General features: G+C 42.8%; 1 protein-coding gene across 13 annotated transcripts in view; it reads left to right on the top strand.

Moving 5' to 3' along the window:
• Positions 1–13,182, top strand: part of anks1b (ankyrin repeat and sterile alpha motif domain containing 1B) — an 833,073-nt gene that overhangs the window by 525,175 nt on the left and 294,716 nt on the right. For all 13 annotated transcript variants that reach the window (XM_080207323.1, XM_080207312.1, XM_080207322.1 and 10 more), the window contains one exon: positions 1,994–2,134. In XM_080207323.1, the coding sequence (XP_080063449.1) occupies positions 1,994–2,134 (141 nt within the window). The remainder of the gene's footprint in view (positions 1–1,993; positions 2,135–13,182) is intronic.

Raw genomic sequence — 13,182 nt, 5'->3', positions numbered from 1 at the left:
CCCCAGAACATTAGCTGAGTTTTTAGATTCGTAGTCTAGTGATGATACCACTAGGCCATTGCCTTCCCATGTATTCATGAAGTACTTCAAGTTAAATTTCTACGTAAATGTCCAGTGGTGTGGGATTTTCTTTTGGATGAAGAGATCATTGGGAGAAGTTTGAAAGTGCTTGGGTGCTGAGTGGAGACTAAGTTTTGAAACTTTCTTGGAAGCTTTATGGCTGACATTAGGTGAGGAGAGAGGAGACAGTACAGGACCCTCTGTATTGTACAATAGGCCACTCCTTCGGTGCTGAAGGACATCATCACAGCACTTCTGCTGAATCCTTCCCAGACAAAATACTTGATCTTTTAGAAGATCCCAAAGCTCAAGGTCATAAAAATAAGATATACCATTAACCCATCCAGTCAGGAATTCATGAGAAATGTATTTGCTCAAAGGGTGATAAGAAGGTAAAGCTTCTGGAGTGATTGGTGTAGATGCATTTCAGTGTATGTACTTGGAGGAGAAAGGAATGGTTGGGAGGTAAGGTGAGTTGAAGCTGGAGCATGGGCATTGACCTACAGCCTACTCCTGTGTTCAAAACTTGATCTAGCATCCGAATGCAAATGTTTACAATTCTTTGCATATTTCTATGTTACACAACAATTTCATTATTTTCTCTGTGATGCTACATAGATAACTGTTCACCATTAGTGAAATAAAACAGGACTGGCTGTTACCAGAGTGATCTTCCAACTGAAATTGGAACTAATGTATAATCATTCCGTTGCCATGACAATTTGGATTAATGTGTGTACCAGTGACATTTCTGAAGATCTTTTAAAATTCTTACCAGATGCAACATGGCACCACTTTTTAAACCCTGTTTCTTCAATCTTTTCCCCTTGCTTTCAATATTATTGTCTCCTCCTTTTGTTCTTCTCCAATCTCACAGCAGGTTCAGGTTGGGAGATGGCAAAATGTAAATAGGATGCAGAAAAGGCTGTAGACTCAGGAGTGGGTTAGAGTCATGTGGGGTAAGCAATGGGGTGGTAGAGTCATGTGGGGTAAGCAATGGGGTGGTAGAGTCATGTGGGGTAAGCAATGGGGTGGTAGAGTCATGTGGGGTAAGCAATGGGGTGGTAGAGTCATGTGGGGTAAGCAATGGGGTGGTAGAGTCAGAAGGGGGTGGATAATGGGATGGTAGAGTCAAGAGGTGTCGATAATGGAGCAGTTGAGTCGGCGGGGGGAGGATAATGGGGTAGTATGGCTAGCAGGGGTAGATAATGGAGTAGTGGAGTCAGGAGGGGGAGTGAACGGGGTGGCAGAGTCAGGGAGGGAGGATAATGGGGTAGTAGAGTCGAGGGGAGGATAATGGGGTGGTAGAGTCATGCAAAGGAGCAGAAGATTCATATCTCTCCACATATCCTGATACCATACCATGTGTCTCAACATCAGGGCCCAGCCTTTACTTTGAGAAACATTGCAGATGTAAACTGATGTACATTGCTAACCATGCAGTGCGCATTGCAAAATGGAAGCTGTTAGTTTTCTTGCTGCTGCTGGACTCTCCTCCTTGTGTTTATGAACTAATTTAGGATAGAGGCAAGTGTGTATGAAGTTCAGTGTAACATTAATGCTTTGGGATAGCAATTTGATCTACAGAGTTAAAATATATAGTTTATATCCTGAGATTTCATTCACCCCTTTAATTTGGATATCGATTGGGTGATGAATGATTGTGATTTGATTTGATTTGACATTGTGACAATAATAAATCAAATCAAATGTAACATGCTGGTTTGTTTGGTTAAAATGCTCCGCGGGAAAGTGGTTCTGTTTCCATAACTGATCGAATAGCAAAGATGGTAATGTTTTGCTACAAACTGATTTTGATGAATTGCTCCTCTTGATTTGTCACTATCTTCTGCTGCTGGTAAATAACCTGTTACAGTGAATAATAAAATAATTTATTTTACATACTCCTTAGTTACTTTTCTCTTCTCAACAGCGAGAGCGTCCGTCTCCTCCAATAAACATGCCACAGACAGACGAGGAAGAAGGAGAGAAAAGTTGCGGACCAGCAAGACTCTGGGAAGCATTCACTCCCTGCAATGGTTGCCGACCTCTTGGCTTCCCAATTTTAACACAGGTTAATACTTTCACTTTCTGTATAATATTTTACTGCAGGAAAATACATCCATTAAATAGATGGCTATGGTAATTAAAGAACACTTTTTTGTTCAAAAGTAACAGACCAGATGAGGATATTTAGAATTCAAAACAGTAAGATTTCAAAATTCATTCATGAAGTACGAAGAAGGAACAGTACAGCTCAGGAACAGGCCCTTTGGTCCACCAAGCCTGTGCCAATATGCAGTTTCTATCCCTCCGTTCATATGTTTACCAAGATTCACCTTGAACATTGCTGAAGTGCCTCTGACTAAGTGACTCTATCTGTGCCTCTCATAATTTTGTAGACTTCTATCAGGTTGCCCCTCAGCCTCTGTCCTTCCAGTGAAAACAACCCGAGTAGCAGCCTTATCGTGATTCCCCAAGACAGGCAGTGACCCAAACCACTATTTCTATCATTTTATCTATCTTTGGAACGGTATACACAGCTGTGTGACTGTATGTGTCCAAACATGTGGGAAAGCATCGCCCTGACATTGCGTCTGGGTCTGCAGAATGGGAGGGAGGTGGAGCAAAGGATACAGAGATGGCAAGCTCTGTGCCATTTCCTGTGCTACACCAGAGTTGGACTCCTCCATCTTTCTTGACAGTGGGAGGAGTGTGTCTCTTAGACAGTACACTCACCATTTTGCTTTGCATGTCCATTTACTGCTCTCCTGCATCCTACCCCATTGGGCTCTATATGTGGGTCCTCTGTACCGGTATTTGACTGCTACCTTGCCTCCTAGAAAGCTGGCAAATGACATGCCCTTTAGCCATGGCTTGCTTGCAACCCAGTCCTGTCCAGTGCTTCATGTGCTGATCCCAATTCTGTGCCAGTCTCCCAGGGAAGTGTGCTGCCAATGTCTGAGGTGGCAACTGCTAATGTCAGATCTTTGTGGATCCTCCAGCATTGCCTGGGCTCCTTTGGTTGTGCAGACAGCAGCTCTTGCATGTCAGAAACCAGGAGTTCCACGTGAGAGTTGTTCTGAGTTTAAGGGATGAGTGAGTTGGGAAGCAAGTGACACTATTTATAGCCTGCTCATGTTGCCAGATATCAGGATGAGGGTGAACAGGGCATGAAGGAGTATAAGACTAGAGTCCTGTCATCCTGAATGTTCTGCTGGATGTCGTGGGCCCTCGTTGCATCCATTCCTGTGATGCTGAGAGTCATTTCTCTGTAGAGCTCAGGACATACAGACACTCTTATCCCTCCTGCACTACCCTGTTCTGTTCTGTTTCCTCCCAGTGTGCATCAGCTTGCCCACTAATAGAGTAGGCAGAATGGTTATGCAGCACAGAATGCTGTGCCTGCCATAGGGCGAATACCTGGAGGCAAGTGATGGTAGCAAGAGATGGATGTGAGGCTGGCAGCATTGGTAGATAGACATGGTTGAGGTAGAGTATCTGGAGGTTAGGCTGAGTCCTGAGTGCCAGAAACCGTTGCTGGGTAAATGTTGGTGACACAGCACATTGAGCAGTGGATGAGGCCAGTTCCTGAAGTCATTAGATTCCTTGTGACATTGCTGGCAGCTCCTCTGATCCTGAGATTTTGGGAGCTGTCTGACCTGACCACATGCTGCCTTCTGAGAGTCATTTAGTTTCTCCTGCCACCATACCCTGTCTACCTCCCTGTGCAGCTGTACCAACAATTCCTTCAGTGTCACACCCATCAGTCTGGATTCTTCTGTGTGCCCAAGTGTTCAGAGAATCATAGAATCCCTACAGTGCAGAAGGAGGCCATGCAGCCCATCGAGCCTACATCAAATCATCCTACTCAGGCCCACCCATCCCCATAAGCCCACGCATTTACCATGGCTAGTCTCCCTAATCTACACATCTTGGGACATTAAGGAAGAATTAAGCATGACCAATTAACCTAACCTGCACGTCTTTGGAATGTGGGGGAAAACTGGAGCACCTGGAGGAAACCCATGCAGATATGGGGAGAACATGCAAACTCCACACAGACAGTCACCTAAGGCTAAAAATGAACCCGGGTCCCTGGCACATGAGGCAGCAGTGCTAATTACTGTGCCACTGAGTTCATTTCATAAGCGTTCCTGGAGCAGTAATCTTTATTCCCTCTTTAAGAGGCTGCCTGCCATTAAGGAAAAGCAGGTTGTTGTACAGCGTGATCTGAAAGTAGTGCTGTGGGCAGAACTCTCCAGCAGCATTGAGAAGAAAGATAAGTGCTGGAGATGAAGGCAATGGCAGGTGAAACGGGTGGAACAAGTTTCTCATACCCACCTCAACCTGGACAAGGCACGCTGTGAATCGCTTCCCCTTGCAGTCAGAAATTGGGCAGATGAATTGCTTGCCTGAACAGTTTAATTTGGAATGCGTTTCCAATTTGCTGCAGTAACATTTCCAAGAGTAGTCTCATTCTCTTGTCAGTCATCAATATTCATGAGCTCTCCTGTGAAAACTGGGGATGGTTATACAGTGATGAACATACTCTGTTTCAATGCTGCTCGGTCTGACGGTGTATGATCTGAGTGTCCTTTTGGGCACTTTACACTTCAAATACTACATCTCAGTCAGTAGCTTCTACGTGGCTCTCCACATTAAATAGCCCTGACCTCAGGCATCTCCTCCACAAGCTTATCTTGCCCAAAAATACATGTCTTTGAATATACATTAAAAAAAGGTAAGAAATGTTGTTTAGGATTCCTCTTCTTCACATGCGTTACTTTCTTCCAAGTATAATTGGCATAAAATATATTTTTCGGTTGTTTTATAAATACATAATTGATTAGTCACAGTCACTTGTTAGACAGTAAAGACATTCTTGACAGCATCAGTGCTGAGCTGCAGACGTCATGATATCCTTTTGTATTGTAATTCTTCAGTGTTCGAAGTTAGAAACAGTTCACCAAGCTAAGAGCAGTGAGGAAGGAAACACCATATATGGGCATAGAAGGATACAGGTTTGTAGTGATGGAGCATTATGTTAATGAACACAAACTGTGAAGCTGAACTACCTCCAGGTCTGACGTAGGAATAATTGTGTCTATAAAAATGCGAAAAGCATGGGATGATCTTTTTTAACCCTTTGAATGCCGCAGTAGAATATATGCACTAAAATTGAAAGAACAGCCTGCTCAAACCATTTCAATTGATTTAAATCCTTCTGTCTTTATATGTTTGCCCAATTTTACTTCACAATCAACATTACAGATCTATATGAGATTGGCAGCGATGACAAGACAATGGAGATGCATGTTTAGGTCGAGGCGAGATGCTGTCAAATAAATGCATGCAGTGCCCAGAATTTGAGGTGAATGAATTGGTCGCCCAATTCTTTCATTTCTGATGCCTAATAACAGTTAGGGTGTTAAAATACGTTTAGCCTTTTCATCAAGTACTTGCCAAGCAAAAGATTCATTAGTAATGTCAAGAACATCACTCCCACACAGTCACACTGCAGTGAATACATAAGAGACTCTAATACGTATTCAGGAGATGACTAATCAGTAGGAGCTAATGATACCCTGCTGTATATTGATGTAAAATGCACATATTAAAATGAAACACAAAAGGAAGTGTGCATTAGCAATTGTATTTTTAAAGCCATTTTGTCTCATCTGGATGATGAAAGAAAAGATTATTGGTATTTTCAATGCATGGGTCTGCGTTTCCTTAATTTACAAACAGTGTGTCGGGGAAGTTGGAGACATCCTTTTTCCTCAGCATTCTCTTCTGCAGCTTCTGTGTCTTTTTTATCTGTACAGGAGGAGTTACCATTAGCAACACAGACACTTTACTTACAAGCTAATTTTTAACTCTTGGAAGATTATTGCGAAGATAAAACTGAATTCAAAACAAGTTTCAAAAAGCTTGCTAAAGCTCATCCACATTACCTTTGCATTATTCTCTCACAGCCTCGATATTGATGTTTGGAATATCTTTGGGATTCTTTTTTAGATAAGGAAAAGATAGCTGCCAGTCGAACTTGCATTTAAATTCTGAGGCTTCAGTAATTAAGTCATAAATAAAATGTTTCAATTTCAATATATATCCTAACATCCTATCATGACAGAAAATTTAATATCAAATCTTGCCAGCTGTTCATTAGGAAAAATAGCATTTAAATTCCCTGGAAAATATTTATAATAGTTATGTTTTGTCATGTAAATCCAACCCCACATTCAGTTTAATTTGACAGTGAACACAGCTCTGGTATGAAGAAAGATGGGTTTAGTAGGATTGCTTGTCACTCTATTCACGTTACAAAATCACAGTGGTTTTCATGGCTTCAATGGCTTTGCAGGACTCCCATTTTGAAAGCAAGATTTTGAACTCTTGCCCTCTGATGGGCATTTGAGTTTGGCTGTCATCATTGATTATTGTTTGCCCATTCTTGGCCATGCGACTGCTTGCCAGAAGCAACAGAATAAAGAATGGAACAAGTCTTCATGCTGTCCTCCACGTGTGACAAAAGCCAAGCTCAACCTTAATATCTTCTGGGGAAACCATTTTAAATTTAGCTTTCACTCGGGGGCAGGGGGTGGGGCAGAAACAACAGAGGGTGTTGCCTCTGGGTCTTACAGCCGACACAATATTAAACAGAATTTCATATAGAAGCCAGTTGCTTGACCCAACTGGCCTGTGTCAGCATTTATATTTCGCATGAGCTTCCTCCCACACTATTTCATTTCGCCATGTTTCCTTTCTCCCATATGCACATACCCAGCTTCACCTTAAACACTTCAATGCTATTCACCTCACACACTCCAGCTGTCAGCAAGTTCCATATTCTAACCATTCCCAGAGTAAGGAGCTTCCTCCTCAACTCCTTGTTATATTTAGAAATGACTACTTTCCCAAAATTGCACAAAGTGTTGGATCAAATGAGAAAAGCTGTGTGAAACTCGCCAGCTTCACAGCCACCTTTCCTTGCCTGATCAAACAGGCCATCTAACCCATTGAGTTGGCACCGACATTCCAAAACAGCATCCCATCCAGGCCCTGGAAAAACAACATGGGATTGGAAAATCTCTGCCCATGGTGTTTATCCAGATGAACTCAGGATCACTCCAAAGATATGTGGGTTAAGTTGATTGGCCATGTTAAATTGACCCTTAGGGCCCAATTTTACCATCAAGTTGTGCTCATTTTCAGGCATGAAAACTTGATAAAGTCAGGCTTGAGGTGGTGCAATCCACGCCTGTCTCTGCGCCAGTTCCCCCTTTACCAAGGCGATCAGGACCGTGCAGGCATTTAAATTGACTTAATGGGCTGCACGCCCAACCTTACCAGCACTTCCCCCTTTCCCATCGCATTCGCTCATCCAGATTCAGCGTGAATCAGACATGGTCTACAAAAATCTGATTCGGGTGCTCCAGTTCGTGAGAAGGTAAGTGCCGAGTGTCCAATGGCTCTCTGCTTGAGATTGGTTGGTGGGAGGGATCCACTGCTACTCTGCCTGTGATCAGTGAGGGGAATGGGGGGGTCCGCTGCCACTCTGCCTGTGATCAATGAGCGGGGCAGCTAGGGTCCGCTGCCACTCTACCTGTGATCAGTGAGGGGAATGGGGGGTCCGCTGCCACTCTGCCTGTGATCAATGAGCAGGGCAGCTAGGGTCCGCTGCCACTCTACCTGTGATCAGTGAGGGGAATGGGGGGTCCGCTGCCACTCTGCCTGTGATCAATGAGCGGGGCAGCTAGGGTCCGCTGCCACTCTACCTGTGATGAGTGAGGGGGGGGAAGGAGGAGTCTGCTGCTACTCTGTCTGAGATTGGTGGGGGGGGGAGGGGCTGCGATCGGTCTGAGTGGCAGAGGGGGTGGGGGGATAAGGGCGTCAATAATGTTGTGGGGGTTGGGGCAATGTCTGTGGGGGTCAGGGGGAGGTGTTATCCAGCCCAAGAGGGATGAGGTAGGGGAGCCGCATTCTGTCATTCTTCTTTCTGCGCATGTGCAGTTGGAGATGCCAATTGGGGCTGCAGGATTTTGGGCTTGTTAAGTCCCATATGTGATTAGGAATTGCTGATTTTTTTAGGTAGAGTGCGCTTCGGGACGCTTGAGAAGGGGTCGAAAAGTCAGATCTGAAACACTCCCAGTTTCAAATCTGTCCAACACTTAGAATCAAAATGGTAAAATAGGGCCCATAATGTCAGGGGGACTAGCAGGGTAAATGTGTGGGTTTAAAGGAATAGGGCCTGGGTGGGATTGCAATCAGTACAAGCTTAATGGGCCAACTGGTCTCCTTCTACACTGTAAGGATTCTATGATTCACTTTCCTGATGAGCATGTTGTACTGTTGTTTCATTTTACACAATGTTCCTCTCTTGCTTGTTTCCCGACTAGTTATTACATATATACCAATTTTAGATATATCTGTGTCACAAATGTGTCCAGTTCCATAAACCTTCCAGAGATGCCTGTATTGTTCCTCATTATTTGCCTTGCTGCCTTTTTGATATCTTCAAATTTTATCATGTTAGTTACTGCACTCTCATCCAAATCAGAATGTTACTGTCCTGAAAAGTATATAAGACATTGGAGAGGAGCAATGAAATAAACCAACCAAAAGAATATTTATGCAACAAATCAGGATCATGTTGTGAAATGCATGCAGACATAATAATTCAGATGGATGCATATGGTGATTCAAATACTAATGAGACTAAATAAATATCCTAATGTACTTATCACTATAAAATAGACAAATTAATGTCCATTTTTGGTTTAAAAAAAACCACAGTATGATCTGTAGATTCCCACACCAGTGTATTACATTCTCCATCAGAGGACCTGAGTAGATTGAGCATAACCTGAAGTAGCAGTTATCAGCAACAAAAAAAAATTAACATATCTGGTGAAGAGATGCTGCTAGTCTTAAGATAGTTTAATGTACAGCAGTAAAATCCAGTCAATAATGTCAACCTCTGTGTGGAATAAGTTAATTATTTCCTTAACACAGTGAGAGCACATTTATGTTGCTATAAAAGTCAGGGTGTATGTTGAATCCATAAACTGTGATCTTTGTAAGATTGGTCCATAAATTATTTGTACCATCAATAAAGCAAAGCACTGGATGAGACTGAGTTTTGACAAGTTCACTGATCTTTTCTTATTTTGATTATGTTTTTCTGCCCATATTGTGGTTGTTGACTACAATGGTTGAACTGGCAAACACCTCATTGAATCAACATTTTCAGCTTATCGCTGGATGTGTGCAACTTTGGGGGTTTTCTTTGAGTAGCTGTAAAATGATGGATGCCTGCCATTAGGCTACTTCACAATCATGTCAGAATTTAGTCAAAGATGAGTTACCAAGGAATAAATAATCTAAATGTCATTTGCCATCATTACATGTAAATATTTCTGGTGAAGTCAAGAAGATAAGGCTGAATCGAGCAGTGGATATTCATCCCTAAAGCAGATTGAACCTTGGGTTCCCTGAAGAAAACAGTGTGTTTTTGTTTAAGTCAAGTATCGTGTTTTTTAGTACCAAAATTCACAAATTATTATGCAGTTCTTACATGTTAAGACAACTGATATGGTCATTTGCACCAAGTTTTGTGCCTGATAAGTTCAGTGGTAGTGTATGGCTATCACCTTTCAATGGATGTGTAGTCAAAGTTCCTTGTGAACAATGACACTCTGGACTTGTGCAACTCCATGACACTTTTCATGCAATGCATAAACTGTCATATTGATTTTCGCGGACTGAATGAAACACTAACATGGCTGGTAATCATTATACTTAAGAAATGTGGGGCATTTTGTTACAAGGGTAGTTGCATAAAAGTATCAAGAGAGGCTAAGGAACGGGCTAGGTTACTGTTGAGGGTAACTGGGCTCTGGCTGATTGGATGCTTGATGCCCCCTACAAAGAGTCTGTGGCATGTGCGAACAAAGAATGCAAGAACAGAAAGTGCTGGAAAATTTCAGCAAGTGTGTCAGCGTCTGTGGACAGAGAGTAGAGCCAACATTTCAAGTCTATGGGTGGCACACTAGATAGCAATGCTGCCTCACAGTGCCAGGGACCCAGGTTCGATTCCCGGTTTAGGTCGCTGTCTGTGTGGAGGCTGCACATTCTCCCTGTGTCTGCATGGGTTTCTTCCAAGTGCTCTGGTTCCCTCCCATAGTCCAAAAGACGTGCTGGTTAGGTGCATTGGCCATGCTAACTTCTCCTTCAGTGTACCTGAGCAGGTGCCGGAGTGTTACAACTGGATAATTTTCACAATAACTTCATTGCAGTGTTAACTTAAGCCTACTTACGACACTAATCCACGAAACTTTAACTTTAAATGTTAACTTTAAGTCTGGATAAGCCTTCATCAGCTGACTGTAGGGTCATCCAGACTTGAAACGTTGGCTGTACTCTCTCTCCACAGATGCTGTCAGACCTGCTGAAATTTTCCAGCATTTTCTATTTTTGCCAGCATCCGCAGTATTTTGTCTTCATCAAAGAATGCAGTAGCTTGTATCTTGAGGCATTTAGACTGAAGAACCATCATTGAGACATGCAAACTCTAAATCAGGAAGTATGACCTTGAATATTCAATGCAATGTAACACCATGCACAGAAAGTGAAACCAAGAGAGAAATTACGAGAGAGATGAAACAAAGAAAACATAAAAACAAAAAAGGTTTTTAAAATTACCAACACTTAAAATCTGGAGGAATGTGATTTCACACTTTCAAATTTAAATTCTCAGCACAAGAGCAGTAGTTTGGCAGTAAGTAAGATTAATTAAAAAAAACCCATTTACACCTCAGTGCGAAAGCCATTACATTTTCCGTTATACCTAGGCAATAACTAATGGATAAGCACGGCAACTTCACACCCTTCATACATTTCATTATTGAGTCTCATATAAAGCCACAAAGAGCAGTGGAATTTGTGGAGAAATTTCTCTTTTCCTTGCTTAACTCTGCAGGTATAAGTGTGGGTATTTGCTGCCTGATTTACCCCATAATAGGTGAGTGCTATTTGCCTCACCATTATTCTTAACACAAAAATACAGGCTAATGGATTACGATATATTCAAACAAGGACATTTTCTCACGATCAAACCTTAAGCAACTTCAGTTTCTTGAACAGCAGTTCAGAGTCAACGAAATTACTTATGTAGGTCGTAAAAGACTTGGCCAGCAATTAAACTGCAATCAAATTCTGATGATATATAGTGAATAAATGATGTGAGACTGTTAATACTGAAACATTTTGCTCTGAAGCCAGGCTGAATCTGGTTATTCAGTCTACTGGAATCACTGTTCATTATATATTTGCCAAAATAATGACATGCTTTGGCCAAAAAGGTATTGAAAGAAATAAGGATGAATTCTGTGGTCATTTCTTCCCCCCCAACCCCGCCTCCATTTCTCTCCCCCTCCCTCCCCACCGTCCCACTTCTCCCACTCATTCTGAAGGAAGTCTTCAGGTCAGGATTCCCCGTGAAGCTCAAACTTCCGTTGGGCAATTGCTCTGCAATCGGAACCATCCAACAGTACGATTTAAATCACAACTTTGGGTGGTGCCACCTGTCTTACAAAAATAATTAGTGGGAGAAAGCCAGCAGAATTGAACTCCTGAATAATTATAGTACTGAAGTGGTTAGCACTGCTGCCTCACAGCCCCAGGGACCCGGGTTCAATTTCAGCCTTGGGTCCCTGTATGGAGTTTGCACGTTCTTCCCGGGTCTGCGTGGGTTTCCTCCGGCTGCTCCGGTTTCCACCCACGGTCCAGAAATGTGTGGGTTAGGTTGATTGGCCATGTCAAATTGTCCCTAGTGTCTGGGGGATTAGCAGGCTAAATGTGGGGGTACGGCAATAGGGCCTGGGTGAGATTGTGATCGGTGCAGACTTGATGGGCCAAGTGGCCTCCTTCTGCACTATAGGAATTCTATAAAGCCATCCCCCCACTGACCCCCACACCACCTGGCCACCTGAACTACCCCCCCCCTTTCTCACCCTTGCTGACCAGCCAACTCTCCCCAATCCCAAATCCTAACTGGCTCACCCTCTCCTCCCACAAGACCAGCCGAACCTATGCCGATCCCAATGACAATTGTCTTTGTACCCTTCCACCCACCACCTCCCTCCTCATGAACAGCCCAACCCCCCACCAGGGGATGAAGAGTGTCCAATCTGAAATGTTAACACGCTACCAGATATTTTCCAGCATCTTCAGTTTTTATTTTTGAAAGGATTTTTGCATGCTTTTAATTACGTGTTCCAGTAATACAGCCAGAGTTTAGATCGCTAAGCAAATGTTACTGTGGAGTGACAAAGTTTAACATTTGCACGCTTGTTAATATGAAATCCACTTTTTCCCTGTTATTATAATGTCAACTTGCAATCACAGACTGGTGTCAGTGCATAATCTGTGCTTTCATTGTCACCACAAGGCAAAGGGAGAGAATTCAAATATATTCAAGTACTCCTGGTCATGTTACCATTGCATACATACTCAGACCATAATAAATGAGGTGATGATCAATGAATTACAAGATAAAGTTTATTGTGGGGCTTATTTTGCCTCCCAGACAGTTTAGAAGCTCAGAAGGTTGACTCGTTGATTCATGTCTGTTTCATAACCACTGTTCTCCCCAGTCTGCAGAGATAGAGAAACATGTCGCTGTCCTCCAGTATCTCCTCACAGAGTTTTGTTTGATGTCTTTGTGTTCATTGCAGCTTTGTCTTCCCAAAGTTAATTGCAAGTGCAGGCTCCGTCGAGATCACACTGTTCTTCGGCGGTTTTTTTTTTAAAAGGCCTTTATTTTTCCCTATGACCAAAAGAAGTGCAATATTATTGATGAATGTCAAGATGTTCAACAAATCACAAGGGTTAAAAGTTGATTTCATTTTGAAATGCTTATTATTTAAGTCAACCCAAGCCCACATCTTGCCCAATACTATTTAACCTGTAATCTTTCCAAAACTTTGTGCATTTATTATTGCTGACAGTACTCTGCCATAAAGTCTCATACAGTCAGAGAAAAGAGAAATTGAGCTCTAACGTAAACGTGTGGGCCACAGTTCCACACCCCCCCCCCCCCACCCCCCGCCACTAAAC

This window comes from Carcharhinus amblyrhynchos, chromosome 19, assembly GCF_965287045.1.
Source record: "Carcharhinus amblyrhynchos chromosome 19, sCarAmb.v2.hapA, whole genome shotgun sequence".
NCBI classification, from domain to species: Eukaryota; Metazoa; Chordata; class Chondrichthyes; order Carcharhiniformes; family Carcharhinidae; genus Carcharhinus; species Carcharhinus amblyrhynchos.
Note: the sequence above shows the minus strand (reverse complement) of the source record. Positions and strands in the feature narration are given on the sequence as shown.